We start from the raw sequence: 20,784 nt of genomic DNA, 5'->3' as shown, positions 1-20,784 counted from the left end.
CTGAAGGACAGCTTCACCATGTGCAGTATTCTTGGTGGCAATTTTTTTCGTTTAGCACTTTGAGTATATTGTGCCACTCCCTTTTGTCCTGCAAAGTTTCTGCTGAAAAATCTGCTGATAGTCTCATGGGGTGCCCTTGTATGTAACAAGTTGTCTTTCTCTTGCTGATTTTCAGATCTCTCCTTGTCTTTAACTTTTGACACTTTAATTACGTGTTTTGTTGTGAGTCTCTTTGGGTATATCTGCATATTAAACAAATAGGCCTTTTTTTTCACAGAAAGATTAGGTGCTTTTTAGTCAGCTGTCTCTGTGCTGGGCCCTGGGTTGGGTGAGTACAAACAAGCCATTTAAGAACTATGTCTCAGTTTACTATGGCCTTGTGGGTCACATGGACATAAGCCCTGAATTTTGGGGTGCTCACCTCTCAGGTACAGGTGTTAAAAGTTGGGGTGCCCGATGTGGAGTTCAAATCGTTTGCTCCTCAGGGAGAACCTCTGGTCTGTGGGTTTCTTCCCGATTGTGGGTCCCTGTGCCAGGGGTGGGGCTGAACATGAGATTCTGTCTCAGCTTCCCCTACCAGTTTTGATGTGAGTTTTTCCTTGTTCACCTAATGTGTAAGAGTTGCTCAACTAGTTTTTGGGTTTCTTTCAGTTCCATATGTAGCTGTAGGTTTGGTGTGTCCATGGGAGGAGGTGAGTTCAGTATCCTCGTATGTCACCATCTTGAACTAGAACTTAGTTCTTTTTCTTTTGTGACCACCTGTTCTTTTTTCATTTCTACATTTTTTTCTGTCCTTTTTATAGATTCTTAGATCTATAGATTATTAAATCTACATATATTCTCAAATATTTTATATATTCTCAAGCCTATAAATCTCAAATCTTTAGAGTTCTTCATTTATCTCTTTGAGCATCCTAAACATAATTATTTTTAAATTTTTTATTATGGAAAATTTCAAAGAAAAGTAGAGATCCTCTTGCTTCCAAAATTATCACCTCATGGCCAATATAAGTTCATCTCTACCTCCCATTCTCCAAGGCCCCCAGATTAACCATAATTAAAGATTATTTTTCAGATTGTTCTATAAAATTAATTTCACCTGGACTGAATTTTTACTCTGATTGTTTTTTATGTTGGCTATCTCTCTGAGTATCGGATTTCTTTTCATGGGTTTTGCAATTTTTTTTTTTCACTTTTTTTTTCCGGTTGCACCACGCAGCTTGCAAGATCTTATTTCCCCAACCAGGGATTGAACCTGGGCCCTTGGCAGTGATAGCATGGAGTCCTAACCACAGGACCGCCAGGGAATTCCCAAGGGTTTTGCAATTTTTATTTTTTAAAGGACTCATTTTGAGTGGCGAGCTTTAAAAAATGTGGCTTTTATAATTTGTTAAAATTGTTTTTCTCCTTCTGCATTTTAGCCTTCCTTAGGAGTCTAGTGGTTTTGTGGCTTCTTCCTGCATCCCCCATCTCCTCAAGTCCAGAGCCAGCTGTTACAATAGTGGTTTACATCCCCTATTCTGCTGTGGTGGGGCAGATCCAGGCAGAGCTGACCTGTCTCAGGTCCTGGTTGTGGACCTGGATCTGTCACCCCATCCGCCACATCTCTAGGTTCATTTAATCTAGATGACCAGATGGCAGCTACAGGCAGCCTTCTTCCACAGTGGAGGGATCTAGACCATAGTCCTGATGGTCCCTTTCATACAGGCCACTTTTAGTCTCCTCTGTCCCACAGGAGCCAAGGGATTGGCATCCACTGACCAGAGCCCTCAGGCCTGGGCTTCAGCTCCACCTCCTGGCTTGCATGTCTTTTTCACTTCTAGTTCGTGGAGATGTTTACCTTGTTTTTAAGTCTTACTGTGTTTGTTTTTTACCTTCTCTTTTTGTGTTTTGTACATTATTCTATGTTTTTGGAGGCGAAAACTGCACCCCATGACCAGAAATATCCCCTAAATGTATGGTTTTGAGTTTTCTGCCGCCTCCTTGCCTCTTTTTAGCAACATGCACGCCACAAGTTTTGTTTTCAAAGCATTTTTGTCCTATTTATAAATGCCATTCAGATACTACTGAGGGGGAAATAAAGAGTTTAAGAAAACTTTGGTGACCACCTCATTCTTATATAAGTAGGTTTGGCTGTGCTTTGAAAACTTGATTTTGCAAGTCCAAGGGATTCTGGGATTCAGTTATTAACTATTCTTACCCCAAAACAGACTCTCAGTGTTGTCTACACTGGTATATTCTGTTTTCTTTACCCCATATGCCCTGCTATTAGCCAAGCTGGATTCTTACTGTTACTTCATTCATGGCCTCTAAAGGAAGCCTTTTCCCTTCCTGTAAAATGTCTTCTCCCTCCCCTTGTTGGAATCCCACTTATTCTCAGATGCTCCCTCCTCAATGAAGCCTTTCCTCCTTGCTGCAGGCAAAAGTCATTTCTCCTCCTCAGAACTCAAAACAGTTCACACCACTCTTATTACACTTACTACACACTAATTTGTAATATAATCATTTGTGGAAATTCCTTACACCTTTATATTCCTTCCCATCTCTGAGATTCTGTGATTCTAAGTATGAAAATTAATTGAGGCATGTTGCAGAAAATACCTTACTTTTATTTTCCCTTGTGAAACTTTCATATCAAAGATTCTCAGAAAAACAGAAAAACCCATTAAAAACAGAATTAACTTTTAATCAAGTGAGATATTCATATTAGGGCCAGAACGGGCAGGAATATAGCAATGTTTATATGTTACTTTAAAGAGTTCAAAAGAGTCTCACGTATATTCTCATTTGCTTCTCATAGCAAGCTGCTGAGATAGAACAGCTGTGATTATATCCATTTTGGCTGAAAAACACCAACTAAAAATATAAATAAGAACATGATGATTTAAGTTCCATTATCTCATGTAGGTGGTACAATAAAATAATTAGTAGTCAGAGTGTCAGAAGGTTCTGGTTTGAACTTGCAACACAATCATTTTGAGCCTTGGTTTTCTTGGCCGTAAAATGACCCAATGACTTCTAGGGCCAAGCTAAAAAATTCTGATTTTAAATGCACTTAATTTGTAATTGAAAATGTCATGACATATTCTTTGATTTCCTTCTGAAGGATGTTTGCATATCTGCCATTAAGGAGAAGGATATTGAAGGCAAGCTGACTCAGGTGATTGAGAATTGGACCAACCAGAACCTGAGTTTTGCAGCATTTAAGGGAAAGGGTGAGCTGCTGCTCAAAGGAACTGAATCGGGAGAGATTATCACCTTGATGGAGGATAGTTTAATGGTCTTAGGTTCCTTACTAAGCAACAGGTAATTTTATAATTTTCAGGGGAAGGTTTTGATTTGGTATTTAGGGTTATATAATTTTAGATAAAAGCCCAGTTTTGTAGCTGTGGCACAACACAAGATTCTGACCTAAAGTGTTGACTCTTGTCTGTCCTTACATGAACTACCTATTTTCCCTACTAATCATGGCCTCCATCTCTTCTATGGTACTCACCTCCCCTTCCTATGTTTCCTGGTGGGCCCCATCATAATTATTTTCCCTCAAGTTGGCAGCTTATCTCCTGAACATCTGGACTCCCCACCAAGATGACATCTTCATTTTATCTCCTTTCTCTTTTCATTCTCTGATTTTTCATCATTGCCCTCCTTGGCTAAACCTGCTCAAGTGTTCAACCAATGGCCCAGGAGAAGTATGCTGTCAACACATGAAGGAATATAGTGAAGGGCTTGACACTTACACACTTGGATTTTTTATGGTGAAAAGTGGCCATATCTGTGCTGGGTCCACTGCAGCCTAAACGAGGCAACATGTCCATCACTGGACTACTGAACCACTTGAAAGTGACTGTTGTCTCAAGCGCAGCTTTAGGAAATGGGACCCAGATTAAGTACACTGTCTTGGCATTAGCAACCTCTAATCCCCTAGCTGACTATCCAGTAATTCTTAACTGATCTTCACCCTAACACACCTAAGAAATATGTCACATTATCTCAGAGGTCATTAACAGAGGTCAGGGTCCATGGGGATTCTAATACCCTACCTCCAGGTCGGGACTGCTGTTTAATGAATGACATCCTGCATGACCTCTGGCTCAGAGGCAGTCTTGTATTTGGATAATGTACTAACTCACAAAGCTCCTAATTCTGGGAGTTCTGGGTTGAAGTTGCTGGGGTTAAACTCCTAGGGTATGTCCTCTGCTTTCAGGGAATCTGAATTACCTGGCAAAGGTGACCATAGGCCATTCAGTGGTTCCTAGACTTCACAGGCTGCTACTTCCCCATGGTTCATTGCAAATTTTGCCATGTTGATTTCCTGAATGATGACCTCTTGAAGAAGGACTGTAGATTCACCTGAACCTGGTGTGTAGCCCGAGAATTCAGGACTTGAAGCCTTTCTTAATTTCATTCTTAACTTGCATATAACCTGAATATTATAGTACTTATTTATAGTACTAGTAAACTCAATGTTGAGGCCCTGCTAGAAGGAGTATAAGGATATCTAAGAAGTCACAACACTTCAGTAGATTCTCCTCCTAGAGAACTTTGCAGCGTCAAGTGGATCCAGAAAACCTCTTCTAGAGCCAACCACAGACTGATCTCATAGAAGGCAGTACCAGCTGGATCTCTAGGGCTACCCGGATGTGAGAAGGAAATTGTGTATCTTCATGGGTGAGGCTTCACTCACCTGGATTCCCTGGATTGTGACACTTTCCTGGTGGGTCTCTGATTCCTTGGCATTCCAAGGGCCTTCCTACCTGTTGTGAACAGGTTCCACCACACAAAGCTGTGCAATGCAGGTACCTGGCCAAATGACAAAAACTGGTCATTAGTGATTTTATTTCAAATCTCCCTTTTTCTTGTTGGGAAGTTATATACCATCAAAGATGATTTTTTTTTTATTCTGTGCAAAATTATTTTTGGCTCCAAATATCTAAGTGCTTCAACTCCCTGAAATGCCCTTCCATACCATCTTGGTCTGTGTGTATTGATCTTGAAGGGTTTTTTTTGGCATATTGACTGCCTTTCAGCTCTAGACTGATGGCCAGATGGACACTATAAACTGGGAGTTGAGAAAAATGCCTCTTACTGCCAGATCAACTCATCTACCTCCTTGGGGCAGTTTTTGTACAACCCCTTTATACCTCCATGTATAACATAGTCTTCCATAGAAGTGAAGGGTTACACTTAGGCATCAGACTATTCCCAGAAGAACCCCATTCTTCATGTGAGCCCCTTCAAGTCATCCTGTCCTGGATCAAGAAAAGTTTTAAGACTGTACTCAACAAATGCCACTCACCGGGAAATTCCACTACACAACTTCAAAGCTACTTGCCATTGCCACAAACTGAAGTCAGCTTCTTAATTCAACTATAGTTAATTAGGTCTTTCCCCAGTATCTTCCCATCACTTCCTCATGGCATCCACTCTATTTCTTGTCTTTCTTAGTTGTGCCCAGCTTTCTGGACACCTTGTATTCTCAGGTGTCCAGAAACACTTCAGCTAGCCCTGATGGTGAAAACACAGGAACCAGGCTTTTGGGGGATAGCAATTCTGGATCGTTAACGCTGCAGAATCTAGGCGTAGTGCCTGGTGGAATTAGCAGTCTGTGGGTGGGAAGAGCACATCTGTAGTAGACATCAGACCTCAAGCTTGACCCTGGCCTTGTGGTAGTAGTTCCATAGACCAGTAACAACAGTACTCTCTGTGTGATTTTCCACTTGGATTTGGTTCACAAAAGACTTGGAAAGCCATCTTATTCCTTGTTTTCCCTTTACTCAGAGGAGCAACCAGCACAATTCCTTTACTGGACCTCTGTGGCTTAAAACTTGGTGAACTTCTTAGTTTATCACTGATACATGGGAACATTAAGTGAAATCACTATAATTATATATTTCATTCATAAAAATGCAAACATCTCATTAACTGTATGAAATTTAATAGGAGCTGCCTTTTTTTTAGGAAAAAATGTTCAGTGTCAAAGGAATGTTTCTCCTATTATTTGCTATAAGCCATACTATTTTCTGAATCTTCCTTAAAATGTAATATCTTTCCATTCTTACTTTTTAGATATAATGCTCCATTTAAAAAAAATATCCAGAATTGGGTGTATAAATTGTCCACTTCCTCAGATATAATTGAAGAGTGGCTAGTAGTCCAGAACCTTTGGGTTTATCTTGAAGCTGTCTTTGTAGGTGGGGATATTGCCAAACAGCTACCTCAGGTAAATATGGTTTTTGTAACTGCTGATAGAATAATTTAGTGTATGTTGTTTATATGTCTCTGTAAAAGCCTTCAGAAAGACATATAGTCATGTCTTGATTAGTTGCACCAGGGGTTTGCAAACTATGGCCAACTCACCTGTTTTGTTTTTTTTTTTAATTTTATTTTTGGCTGCGTTGGATCTTCGTTGCTGCGTGTGGTCCTTCTCTAGTTGCGGCAAGCTGGGGCTACTCTTTGTTGAGGCGCACGGGCTTCTCATTGCTGTGGCTTCTCTTGTTGTGGAGCACGGGCTCTCGGGCACAGGCTCAGTAGTTGTGGCACACGGGCTTAGTTGCTCCACGGCATGTGGGATCTTCCCGGACCACGGATCAAACCTGTGTCTCCTGCATTGGCAGGCGGATTCTTAACCACTGTGCCACCAGGGAAATCCCACCTGTTTTTGTAAATACAGTTTTATTGGAATACAGCCATGTCCATTCATTTATGTTCTGTCTATGGCTGCTTTAGCATTACAGTGGCAGAGTTGAGTAGTTGTAACAGAGACCATATGGCCTACAAAGCCTAAAATATTTAGTATCTTGCCCTTTACAAAGAAGTTTTTTTAAAAAAGTGCTGACTTTTGATTTACATTAGTAGAAACAAGAAACTCATATAATTTTCAAATCTCCAGGTTGTCTGAAGAGGTGAGGTACATTTGAATATGATACTATTAAGTTATAATAGTTCATCTCTTCTTAGAATTAGACTTATTCCTCTGAGAGTAGAAGTTAAAATAATCTGTATTCTGTAAACACAAATTAACTATCGTAAGTTAACTAATAGTAGATCAGAAACATGAGGCAAGGAAACTTAACCTTAGAAGCCTGTAACAAATTCTTTAAAACAGCTTTATGGGGACCTTTTATTTTTTTATTTTATTTTATTTTATTTTTTTTAGCTGTGTTGGGTCTTCGTTTCGTGCGAGGGCTTTCTCTAGTTGTGGCAAGCGGGGGCCACTCTTCATCGTGGTGCAGGGACCACTCTTCATCGCGGTGCGCGGGCCTCTCACTAGCGGGCCTCTCACTATCGCGGCCCTCTCACTATCGCGGCCCCTCCCGTTGCGGGGCACAGGCTCCAGACGCGCAGGCTCAGCAGTTCTGGCTCACGGGCCCAGTTGCTCCGCGGCATGTGGGATCTTCCCAGACCAGGGCTCGAACCCGTGTCCCCTGCATTAGCAGGCAGATTCTCAACCACTGCACCACCAGGGAAGCCCTATGGGGACCTTTTAAATGAATGCCAGTAACTTACTAATAATTATTCTATGAAGGTAATTTTCCTCTTATAAAATTAGGCCTACTCTTTTTTTTTTAAACATTTATTTTTTTTGGCTGCATCGGGTCTTATGTTGCAGCACGCGGGGTCTTTGTTGAGGCGTGCAGGATCTTTCGTTGCCGGCGCGGGGCCTCTTTGTTGCGGCGCGGGGCTTCTCTTTAGTTGTGGCATAGGGGCTCCAGGGTGTGTGGGCTCTGTAGTTTGCGGCACGCGGGCTCGCTCATTGAGGTGTGTGAGCACAGTAGTTGTGGCGCGTGGGCTTAGTTGCCCCGCGGCATGTGGGATCTTAGTTCCCCGACCAGGGATCGAACCCGCGTCCCCTGCATTGGAAGGTAGATTCTTTATCACTGGACCATCAGGGAAGTCCCCTAAGCCTACTCTTTTGAATTTCCATACCTATGGCATCACTATAGATTAAAAATCAAGGATAAAGCATTTTGAAAATAGCTGGTTTCCCTTTGTAGCACATTTTTAAAACATAAATCTTTCATTTTTAATCAGAAAGTTTTATTTTTTAAAAGTGCACCTAGAAGTTTTAATAGAGGCAAGATTATGCCAATTTCTAAAAGCATTTTAAAAAATTGAATGCAAAGCTTAATATCATCCATGGTAAACAGAAAGTTTTAATTTGCAAAAATGTAACTGAAGCTTTGTTTTGAATTTTTACTGTTTTCTTTTTCCTGGGGTACTATTAAGCTTTAATTATTCCAAAATACTGAGATCAAATTATTTTCATGCTTCTTCAGTTTGCTCATCAAACCAAAACACCTGGAGTACTGAAAGACTAGATTTGCGATTTAAGTTGATAGCTCTGCAAATTAATCATGTGGCACTTTGAAAAATGTATTAAATGTAAGGAAAAAAATCAGTGATAAACCTCGTTGTGATAGAACAGCATTTCAATAAGCAGTTCTCTTGTTCCAGAGTTAATTCAGATGAAAAAAAAATTGCCCCTTTAAATTATGTAGCCGGAGACTAATAGGCTGGTTTGAGGAACTATAGGAGATGCCAAAGTGAAGACTTGGCTTCATTCAATTATCCACATACCAACTTTTACTTTTGTTTTTAGGAAGCAAAACGTTTTCAGAATATTGACAAGTCATGGATAAAGATAATGCAGCGAGCTCGTGAGAATCCCAATGTGATTAGTTGCTGTGTTGGAGATGAAACTATGGGGCAGCTTTTACCTCATTTACATGAACAATTAGAAGTATGTCAGAAGTCACTTACAGGGTAAGAGTTTAATTTTTAAATTACCTATCATTTTATATGTGACGGTGTTTTATCCCAAACAAGTTAATAGAATTGAGTGCATTTTTGGTTTGGTAGTGATGGTTGAGGTGGTGTTAGGAATTTAACATTTCACATAAATTTAATTTCTCTGCAAAAAAAGACACCTTCAAGTTGAGGGTGGGTGACTTACAGCATTGTATTAGTTTTGTAGGGCTGCTGTAACAAACTACCATAAACTGGGTGGCTTAAGACAACTGAAATTTATTTTCTCACAGTTCTGGAGGCCAGAAGTCTGAAATCAAGTTAGCAGCACCTTCTGAGGGCTCTAGGGAGAATCTTTCCTTGCCTCTTCCAGGTTCTGGTGGCTCTTGGCTTGTGGCTATATAACTCCAATCTCTGTTTCTGTTTTTATAGGTCCTTCTCTTCTTCTTCCTGTGTGTCTCTTATGAGGACACTTGTCATTGGATTTAGGGCTCATCTGGATAATCCAAGATTATCTCTTCTCGAGATCCTTAACTTCAGTACATTTGCAAAGACCCTTTTTGCAAATGAGGCCACATTCACACATTCCGGGGAATAGGACATGGACATATCTTTTGGGGGCTACCAGTCAACACACTACAGGCATGGAGTAGAGATGTGCACTCAGAGAACAATTAACCAGACAAACTCACAGATAGTTTTCTTAAAAGACAGTTCATTCTCAATTTCTATTTGAAATAGGGTAACGATATATCTTGGTTTGTCCAAATTTATGCCTCTGTCCTGGCTGAATGGCTATTTGTCCCTCCTTTCACTCTCAAAATATCTTGGTTTGGAGATAAATTATGTGTTCACCCTGGGTTTAAGCTGCGAGGTTCACAGTACTCTTAGAAAGGTTGCAGGAGGGCTCTTGATGAGAAAGAAGATAGGATGGGGCAGGCTTGCTCTGAATCACTTTCTTATTTCCACTTGTTTTCCCAAGTGCCATCCATGGTGCAGCAGGACTTTCTTTCTAACCAAACATTTCAGAGGCAAATGGGAAATGACTGTAGGTGTTTGCTACTATCTTATTGATGTTAGTGATTGCGTCTTGCTAAAAAACCCAAAAATTAATAATTCAGAAAAAGTTATTTGGTAATGTGACTTTATTTAAAGGTATTTGGAGAAGAAGCGATTATTATTTCCAAGATTCTTCTTTGTATCTGATCCAGTTCTCCTGGAAATTCTTGGACAAGCCAGTGATTCCCATACCATACAAGTATGTAATCTAAATATCTGTTACCTAAATCCTTTTTTTCCATAGCCTATGTATTAAAAAATAAAAATGAAGTTAATGTCTTAAAAGTGCAGTCAGGAAAGAAGAGTATTAAAAATTATGTTGGTTATAAAATGTCTTATTTTCTTTGTATTCGGAGCCCATCAGCCTGAGGCAAGAGTCACCGATTATGCAACTCACCAGCTGGGTGACCTTGGCCAGCTTCTTAATTTTCCTGTGCCTCAGTTTCCTTGTCTGTAAAATCAGGATATTAATCATTTCCACCTCATGGGATTGTCATAAGGATTACACGAGATAATTCATTGAAAAGTTCTGGACACACAGTATGTGCTCACTAAAATGTAATTCATTGTTATGAGTATTTTAATCTAAATATTCTTAGATCAAATAGGGATTGTGGTTTGGATTTGTCCTTTTTTTGTCCCAAGTGCTTCTCAAATGCTTTTATTGCCATTTCCAAGGGCAATACTTCCAGGAGGAAGAGAAAAACTACAGAGAACTGGGTGTGAGAGGCACTGGAACACCCATCCCAGGGCCATTTCTGGTTTGGGAATCTGGGAAACAGCTAGTAATACCTTCCTTGTTGGTTTCCAGGGAGTTGCGGGGATAAGAAAGGAAAGGAGGGAAGTAGAAGCTGTGTAAGGCAGACATAGAGCCAAGAGAGAAGGACTGAGCTGTCCCTGGGAGGGAAGAGGGCAGGGACCATGTGGTTCATTGTCCATCAGGAGGAAGATGACAGTTACTAGTCGAATCTCCATAACGTAAGAGGGGCATTTGTAGGTCTTGGAGGAAACATTCTGTAGGGCTGGATTTTAAAAAGTGGGCTTCCAAGTCAGTCAAGGGTCAAAGAAGAGTCTTTTTTTTTTTGGAGACAATGAAGTAAATTCTTAATCTCTTACAAATATAAAAAATAGTAAAGCTTTTAAAAACATCTCAGTGACTTTTGTGTTTAACCTCATGTATGATGTGTTTGCTCTGTCTTGTGCTTTCTTATAGCCACATCTCCCTGCAGTGTCTGACAACATAAATGAGGTGACCTTTCACGCAAAAGACTATGATCGTATCATGGCTGTCATATCAAGAGAAGGAGAAAAAATTATTGTAATTTAACTTGGTTAAAATTTTATTAGGATTTCTTTAAAAATTTAGATTTGAGGAGAATGCAATTCTCTTATGAAAGAAAGGGAGGGGAGTGGAGTCGGGTTTTAGTTCTGTAACCCTGGCTTTGTAACAGACTAGTTTGGATAACTCATTTAACTTCTCTGAGGCTCATTTTATCATCTACACAATGAAAGTTTTAGACCAGATGATCTTTATAGTTCTTTCCACATATAGTATTAGTTGATTTTACTCATGTTTTAAATATTTTGTGTGAAATTGTTTGCTTTGCCTGAGGTACTTTGATTTATGACATTTGTAAAAATACCAAATTATTATCAACTTGTAATATATTTGTAATATATCTTTTAGTTGGATAATCCTGTTATGGCCAAAGGTCCCGTGGAGATTTGGCTTCTGGACCTGTTAAAAATGCAGATGTCGTCCTTACATAATATAATTAGATCTGCATTCTATCAAATCAGTGATTCAGGATTTCAGCTCTTACCTTTCCTCAATCACTTTCCAGCACAGGTGAGAATACATGACATTTAAATAGCGAAATAAGGGGGAAAGATATTCAGGAGGCAGTTAGCCTGATGATGTGGAGGCTGTTCTAGCTTAGAACTAGTTAGAGAGGCCCACCCACCCTCAGCCCCCAACCACCTGCCTGACCACTTGCTTGTCCACCTGCACCATTCTAGGCCAACCCATCCCATCCCCGAGAAGAGGATTTGCCACTGTTCTTCCATCATTGAGGATATACACTGAGACTAAAGCACTAACAAGAAATTTCATCTTATGTATAAACGACACCTATCTATAAATAAAAACCATCTATCTATATCTATTCATACATAAATATAGACACAAATATAGATATGGATATGGACATATATAAAAGGAAGGAGCATCTTTTCCTGAAATGAAATCCACCTTGTCTTTTGTTTATTTTGCCTTCAAATAATTAAACATTGGCATAATTTGTTAAATACGACTAAGGTTTTTTTAAATATTTAATTTAATTAATTTATTTATTTGGCTGTGTCGGGTCTAAGTTGCGGCACGTGGGATCTTCGTTGCGGCAGGTGGGATTTTTCATTGTGGCACGCTGGCTTCTCTCTAGTTGTGGCGCACAGGCTCCAGAGTGCGTGGGCTCAGTAGTTGTGGTGCAAGGGCTTAGTTGCCCCGTGGCATGTGGGATCTTAGCTCCCCGACCAGGGATCAAACCTGCGTCCCCTGCTTTGGAAGGCAGATTCTTAACCAATGGACCACCAGGGAAGTCCCACGTTAAATGTGACTAAGTTTTTAAAGAGAGAAGACCTTGAAGAGGCTGGAGTAGGTGTTCTCTTGAAAACTCTCCTGCCCTTTGGCTCTTAGAAGTGCATTGTCAGGTGCCAGGCATTATTAAAACGGGACACAGAAAATGAAGAGCTAACAGTTCCATTACATTTTCAGCCAAGATAAATGAAAAGTGATGATCTGGGTCAGAGATAGTGTGGGATAGAAGGCAAGAGCTCTCCAAGGAAAATATAGGCAGGTTTTGCTTCCCCAGCTGCTCCTCCCAACCTGAACTCCAAATCCTGTGTTACTGCACACATGGTGGAGGCAGCTGAAATGATATGAAATTATTCAAATGACAGAAGTACAGACATAAAATCAACCTTCACTGGAGGGAATATTTTAATATTGTTTTTGTATTGTATAATATCCTTGGTAAACTTTAATATTCTTATTAGCATTTGTGATAAAGCTTTATAAAATACTTTATTTGATAAACTGAGAAAAACAGCTCCTTAGACTAAATCAACATACTTTCCCTCTCTCAGGAAAGCTTGATCACCCTTTATACTCTGAAGGAGATATAGGATTAAAGTTGGAAAAGTTGAAAAGCAAATTTAAAGTAGCGGTGAAGTTGAACAAGATATAGTAGGAAAGTTGACTAACTTTTAGGACTTTATTTAATGTGTGTATATATACATATATATATACACACACACAACGATTTTTAGATAAAAATCTTAACATTGTAGTGGGCAAATTTCAGTTTTCTGGAAAAATTGCTTTAAAGAGTAATGAATGTATAAATATATTCATTCTTTCTATATTCATTCAATATATAGTCATTCCATATATTCATTCAATATATATATTACTCTTTAAATTGCATTTAATTTAATTTATTTTTAAAATAAATAAATTTATTTATTTATTTACTTGTTTATTTTTGGCTGTGTTGGGTCTTCGTTGCTGCGTGCAGGCTTTCTCTAGTTGCAGCGAGCAGGGGCTATTCTTCCTTGCTGTGCGTGGGCTTCTCATTGTGGTGGCTTCTTTTGTTGCGGAGCACAGGCTCTAGGCGCGCGGGCTTCAGTAACTGTGGCACACGGGCTCAGTAGTTGTGGCTCACGGGCTCTAGAGCTCAGCCTCAGTAGTTGTGGCACATGAGCTTCATTGCTCCGTGGCATGTGGGATCTTCCTGGACCAGGGATCAAACCTGTGTCCTGTGCATTGGCAGGCGGATTCTTAACCACTGTGCCACCAGGAAAGTCCCTAAATTGCATTTTAAAAAGCAGGTTTCCCAAATAAATTTGCCTATTACAATGTTAATTTTTTATCTAAAATTTCACCTCTGTTTTCTTCTCAAACACATTTTTAAGATTATGAACACAATGGATCCTTGTTGCAGAAATTGGGGAAAATTTGAAGAATATGAAAGTGAAAATAAAAATTTCCCATTTTTCCACCACTTGGAAATGATGACTTAATATTTTCATGTGTTCCCTTTCAGTATTTTTTAATATGCTTATTATAGGCATCAAATAATACTGATGAGAATGAGCATTCTTATTTTGTTTTTTATTGTAATGAAACATCCTCCAGTTTTCACCGTGAAGTCTGCTGCCTTCTTAACCTAGTGAAAAACATAATTTAAACTTTTCTTGGTGACTTAGGATAGTCATTTTATTTTATTTTTTCATCATTATTAGATTATAATTGCTATACAATGTTGTGTTAGTTTATGCTGTACAACAAAGTGAATCAGTTATATGTATACATATATCTGCATATCCCCTCCTTCTTGGGCCTCCCTCCCACCCTCCCCATCCCACCCCTCTAGGTCATCACAAAGCACAGAGCTGATCTCCCTGTGCTATACAGCAGCTTCCCACTAGCTAGCTATTTTACACGTGGTAATGTATATATGTCAATGCTACTTTCTCAATTCGTCCCACCCTCCCCTTCCTCCTCTGTGTCCACAAGTCTGTCCTCTACGTCTGTGTCTCTATTCCTGCCCTGCCACTAGGTTCATCAGTACCATTTTTCTAGATTCCATATATATGTGTTAATATATGGTATTTGGTTTTTCTTTCTGACTTACTTCACTCTGCATGACGGACTTTGGGTCCATCCACATAACTAACAATGACTCAATTTCGTTCCTTTTTATGGCTGATATTCCATTGTATATATGTACCACATCATCTTTATCCATTCATCTGTTGATGGACATTTAGGTTGCTTCCATGTCCTGGCCATTGTAAATAGTGCTGCAATGAACATTGTGGTACATGACTCTTTTTGAATTATGGTTTTCTCAGGGTATATACCCAGTAGTGGGATTGCTGGGTCATATGGTAGTTCTATTTTTAGTTTTGTAAGGAACCTCCATACTGTTCTCCATAGTGGCTGTATCAATTTACATTCCCACCAACAGTGCAAGAGGGTTCCCTTTTCTCCACACCCTCTCCAGCATTTATTGTTTGTAGATTTTTTGATGATGGCCATTCTGACTGGTGTGAGGTGATACCTCACTGGAGTTTTCATTTGCATTTCTCTAATGCTTAGTGATGTTGAGCATCCTTTCATGTGTCTATTGGCCATCTGTATGTCTTCTCTGGAGAAATGTCTATTTAGGTCTTCTGCCCATTTTTTGATTGGGTTGTTTGCTTTTTCTGTTATTGAGCTGTATGAGCTGTTTGTATATTTGGAAATTAAGCCCTGTTGGTCGCATCATTTGCAAATTTTTTCTCCCAGTCTGTACGTAGGCTTTTTGTTTTGTTTATGGTTTCCCTTGCTGTGCAAAAGCTTTTAAGTTTCATTAGGTCCCATTTATTTATTTTTGTTTTTATTTCCATTTCTTTAGGAGGTGGGCCAAAAAGGATCTTGCTGTGATTTATGTCAAGGAGTGTTCCACCTCTGTTTTCCTTTAAGAGTTTTATAGAGTCTGTCCTTAGATTTAGGTCTTTAAATCCATTTTGAGTTTATTTTTGTGTATGGTGTTAGGAAGTGTTCTAATTTCATTCTTTTACATGTAGCTGTCCAGTTTTCCCAGCACCACTATTGAAGAGGCTGTCTTTTCTCCACTGTATATTCTTGCCTCCTTTGTCAAAGATAAGGTGGCCGTAGGTGCGTGGGTTTATCGCTGGGCTTTCTATCCTTTCCATTGATCTATATTTCTGTTTTTCTGTCTATACCATACTGTCTTGATTACTGTAGCTTTGTGGTATAGTCTGAAGTCAGGGAGCCTGATTCCTCCAGCTCCGTTTTTCTTTCTCAAGATTGCTTTAGCTATTTGGGGTTCTTTGTGTTTCCATATGTATTGCAAAATCTTTTGTTCTAGTTCTGTGAAAAATACCATTGGTGATTTGACAGGGATTGCACTGAATTTGTAGACTGCTTTGGGTATTATAGTCACTTCCACAATGTTGATTCTTCCAATCCAAGAATATGGTATATCTCTCCATCTGTTTATATCATCTTTGATTTCTTTCATCAGTGTCTTATAGTTTTCTGTATACAGGTCTTTTGTCTCCATAGGTAGGTTTATTCCTAGGTATTTTATTCTTTTTGTTGCAGTGGTAAATGGGATTGTTTCCTTCATGTCTCTTTCTGAAATTTCATTGTTAGTGTACAGGAATGCAAGAGATTTCTGTGCATTAATTTTGTATCTTATGACTTTACTAAATTTGTTGATTAGCTCTAGTAGTTTTCTGGTGGCACCTTTGGATTTTCTATGTATAGTATCATGTCATCTGCAAAAAGTGCCAATTTTACTTCTTCTTTTGACATTTGGATTCCTTTTACATCTTTTTCTTCTCTGATTGCCATGGCTACGACTTCCAAAGCTATGCTGAAAAATAGTGGTGAGAGTGGGCACCCTTGTCTTGTTCCTGGCCTTAGAGGAAATGGTTTCAGTTTTTCACCACTGAGAATGTTGTTTGCTGTCGGTTTGTCATATATGGCCTTTGTTATGTTGAGGTAGGTTGCTTCTATGCCCACTTTCTGGAAAGTTTTTGTCATAAATGGGTGTTGAATTTTGTCAGAAACTTTTTCTGCATCTGTTGAGATTATTCTATGGTTTTTATCTGTCAGTTTGTTAATATGGTGTATCACATTGATTGATTTGCATATATTGAAGCATGCTTGCATTCCTGGGATAAACCCCACTTGATCCTGGTGTATGATCTGTTTAATGTGTTGTTGGATTCTGTTTGCTAGTATTTTGTTGAGGATTTTTGCATCTATGTTCAACAGTGATATTGGCCTGCAATTTTCTTTTTTTGTGTTATCTTTGTCTGGTTTTGGTATTAGGGTGATGGTGGCCTCATTGAATGAGTTTGGGAGTGTTCCTCCCTCTGCTATATTTTGGAAGAGTTTGAGAAGGATAGGTGTTAGCTCTTCTCTAAATGTTTGATAGAATTCGCCTGCGAAGCCATCTGGTCCTGGGCTTTTGTTTGTTGGAAGATTTTTAATTACAGTTTCAATTTCAGTGCTTGTGATTGGTCTGTTCATAGTTTCTATCTCTTCTTGGTTCAGGCTTGGAAGACTGTACTTTTCTAAGAATTTGTCCATTTCTTCCAGGTTGTCCATTTTATTGGCATATAGTTGCTTGTAGTAATCTCTCATGATCCTTTGTATTTCTGCAGTGTCAGTTGTTACTTCTCCTTGTTCATTTCTAATTCTGTTGGTTTGAGTCTTCTCCCTTTTTTTCTTGATGAGTCTGGCTAATGGTTTATCAGTTTTGTTTATCTTCTCAAAGAACCAGCTTTTAGTTTTATTGATCTTTGCTCTTGTTTCCTTCATTTCTTCTTCATTTCTTTCTGATCTGATTTTTATGATTTCTTTCCTTCTACTAATTTTGGGGTTTTTTTTTGTTCTTCTTTCTCTAATTGCTTTAGGTGTAAGGTTAGGTTGTTTATTTGAGATTTTTCTTGTTTCTTGATGTAGGATTGTATTGCTGTAAACTTCCCTCTTAGAACTGCTTTTCTACATCCCATAGGTTTTGGGTCGTCGTGTTTTCATTGTCATTTGCTTTTAGGTATTCTTTGATTTCCTCAGTGATCTCTTGGTTGTTTAGTAGCGTATTGTTTAGCCTCCATGGTTTTTTTTTTTTCTTTTACAGTTTTTTTCCTGTATTTGATATCTAGTTTCATAGTGTTGTGGTCAGAAAAGATGCTTGATACGATTTCAATTTTCTTAAATTTACCGAGCCTTGATTTGTGATCCAAGATGTGATCTATCCTGGAGAATGTTCCATGAGCACTTGAGAAGAAAGTGTATTCTGTTTTTGGATGGAATGTCCTATAAGTATCAATTAAGTCCATCTGGTCTAATGTGTCATTTAAGGCTTGTGTTTCCTTATTAATTTTCTGTCTGGATGATCTGTCCATTGGTGTAAGTGAGGCATTAAGGTCTCCCCCTATTATTGTGTTAGTGTTGATTTCCCCTTTTGTGGCTGTTAGCCTTTGCCTTATGTATTGAGGTGCTCCTATGTTGGGTGCAGAAATATTTACAATTGTTATATCTTGCTCTTGGATTGATCCCTTGATCATTATGTAGTGTCCTTCCTTGTCTCTTGTAATAGTCTATTTTAAAGTCTATTTTGTCTGATATGAGTATTGCTTACTCCTGCTTTCTTTTGATTTCCATTTGCATGGAATATCTTTTTCCATCCCCTCACTTTCAGTCTGTATGTGTCCCTAGGTCTGAAGTGGGTCTCTTGTAGACAGCATATATATGAGTCTTGTTTTTGTATCCATTCAGCCAGTCTGTGTCCTTTGGTTGGAGCATTTAATCCATTTACATTTTTTAAAATTTATTTATTTATTTATTTATTTTTGGCCACATTGGGTCTTCATTGTGGTGCGCGGGCTTCTCATTGCAGTGGCTTCTCTTGTTGTGGAGCACGGGCTTCAGGCACACGGGCTTCAGTAGTTGTTGCATGTGGGCTCAGTAGTTGTGGCTCGTGGGCTCTAGAGCGCAGGCTCAGTAGTTGTGGCACACGGGCTTTGTTGCTCCGTGGCATGTGGGATCTTCCCGGACCAGGGATCAAACCCGTGTCCCCTGCATTGGCAGGCGGATTCTTAACCACTGCGCCACCAGGGAAGTCCCTAATCCATTTACTTTCAAGGTGATTATTGATATGTATGTTCCTATAACCATTTTCTTGATTGTTTTGGATTTGTTTTTGTAGGTCTTTTCCTTCTCTTCTGTTTTGTGCCTAGAGAAGTTCTTTAGCATTTGTTATAAAGCTGGTTTGGTGGTGCTGAAGTCTCTTAACTTTTGCTTGTCTGTAAATCTTTTGATTTCTCTGTCAAATCTGAATGAGATCCTTGCTGGGTAGAGTAATCTTGGTTGTAGGTTTTTCCCTTTCATTGCTTTAAATATGTCCTGCCACTCCCTCTGGCTTGCAGTTTCTGCTGAAAGATCAGCTGTTAACCTTATGAGGATTAACTTGTATGTTGTTTGTTGTTTTTCCCTTACTGCTTTTAATATTTTTTCTTTTTGTTTAGTTTTTGATAGTTTGATTAATTTGTGTCTTGGCGTGTTTCTCCTTGGATTTATCCTGTATGGGACTTTTTGGGCTTCCTGGACTTGACTGACCATTTCTTTTCCCATGTTATGGAAGTTTTCAACCGTAATCTCTTCAGATATTTTCTCAGTCCCTTTCTTTTTCTCTTCTTCTTCTGGGAGCCCTATAATTCAAATGTTGGTGTGCTTAATGTCCCAGAGGTCTCTGAGACTGTCCTCATTTCTTTTCATTCTTTTTTCTTTATTCTGCTCTGCTGCAGTTATTTCCACCATTCTATCTTCCGGCTCCCTTATCCCTTCTTCTGCCTCTGTTATTCTGTTATTGATTCCTTCTAGTGTATTTTTCATTTCACCATTGATTGTCTGTTCTTTAGTTCTTTTAGGTTCCTGTTAAACATTTCTTGTATCTTCTTGATCCATGCCTTTATTCTGTTTCCGAGATTTTGGATCATCTTTACTATCATTATTCTGAATTATTTTTCAGGTAGTTTGCCTATTTCCTCTTCATTTTTTTGGTCTTGTGGGTTTTTATCTTGCTCCTTTGTCTGCAAGATAATTATCTGTCTTCTCATTTTGTCTAATTTACTGTGTTTGAGGTCTCCTTTCCCTAGGCTGCAGGATCGTAGTTCCTCTTGCTTCTGTTCTCTGCCCCTGATGCTGAGGTTGGTCCAGTAGCTTTTGTAGGCTTCCTGATGGGAGGGACTGGTGCCTGCATTCTGGGGGGTGGAGCTGAGTCTTTTCCCTCTGATGGGAAGGGCCATGTCAGCTGGTGTGTTTTGGGGTGTCTGTGAACTTAGTATGACTTTAGGTAGCCTGTCTGCTGATGGGTGGGTTTGTGTCCCTGTCTTGTTTGTTGTTTGGTCTGAGGTGACCAGCACTGGGAGCTGCAGGCAGTTGAATGGAGTCTTGTATTCAGATAGAGGCCTCCTGGAGAGCTCTCACCGCTTAACATTCCCTGGGACTGGGAATTCTCTGGTGGTCCAGCGTCCTAGACTCAGCGCTCCCTCCCCAGAGGCTCAGGCCGACTTCCAGTCAGGGAACTAAGACCCTGGAAGTTGCTCATTATGGCAATAAAGGGGATTAAAAAAAAAAAAAAGATAAAAAAGACAAATGAAACCCCAGACAAATGGTAAAAGCAAAATCAAACAAACAGAAACAGGGAAACACACACATACAAAAGAAACAAAAACAGAACAAAATAAAACAAAAAGGAAGAGAACAACCAGAGAAACAAGAGAACCTGAAAACGAAATCAAGCAATTAAAAACAAAACTAACAGAAACAAAAAGCCCAAAAACAAAACCAGAGCAGAGTGCCAACTGAAGAATAAAGCAAAGAAACAAAAACTGACAAAAATGATTAAAAAAGAAAAAAGGGAAAAAACACAGAACAAAAGAAAAGCAAAGTAGAAATAGAAAAATTAAAAAATACATTAAAGAAAAAGAAGAATAAAAGGGAAAAGAGCACAGAACAACTGAAAAGCATAGTAAAAATAGAAATATATAAAAAAATTAATAAAAGATAAAAGATATGTTAAAAAACAAGAAAATCCCAAAAGACTAAATAAGACTAATAACAACAAAACAAGAACAACAACCAAAAAAAGAACCAACAACAGAACAAATCAAAACATAATAAAAATAATAGCAATAATAACGTTATCTAAGCTGTCAGTGTCCTTGCTCCTGCTGTGAGCCACAGCCCACCTCCGCCTCCCCAAGAGGCCCTCCACTGCCTCTGGGCTGTTCTCTGGACCTGTTGTGTGCCCTGTGGGGACCACTCAGGCTCTGATCTGGCCCAGTTCCTGCGTGTGCTGCCCCCAAAGTCCACAGCTGCCAGAGCTAGACTGT

At 39.2% G+C, this 20,784-nt stretch overlaps 1 protein-coding gene across 1 annotated transcript in view; it reads left to right on the top strand.

Moving 5' to 3' along the window:
• DNAH8 (dynein axonemal heavy chain 8) overlaps positions 1-20,784 on the top strand; it is a 310,762-nt gene that overhangs the window by 96,328 nt on the left and 193,650 nt on the right. Inside the window, exons 32-37 of the mRNA XM_061195092.1 lie at positions 3,107-3,306; positions 6,070-6,223; positions 8,603-8,766; positions 9,904-10,006; positions 11,021-11,125; positions 11,495-11,656. Coding sequence (XP_061051075.1) covers positions 3,107-3,306; positions 6,070-6,223; positions 8,603-8,766; positions 9,904-10,006; positions 11,021-11,125; positions 11,495-11,656 — 888 coding nt within the window. The remainder of the gene's footprint in view (positions 1-3,106; positions 3,307-6,069; positions 6,224-8,602; positions 8,767-9,903; positions 10,007-11,020; positions 11,126-11,494; positions 11,657-20,784) is intronic.

The sequence above is a fragment of the Eubalaena glacialis genome, chromosome 7 (genome assembly GCF_028564815.1).
Source record: "Eubalaena glacialis isolate mEubGla1 chromosome 7, mEubGla1.1.hap2.+ XY, whole genome shotgun sequence".
Lineage (NCBI taxonomy): Eukaryota > Metazoa > Chordata > Mammalia > Artiodactyla > Balaenidae > Eubalaena > Eubalaena glacialis.
This window is presented reverse-complemented; position numbering and strand designations above follow the sequence as displayed.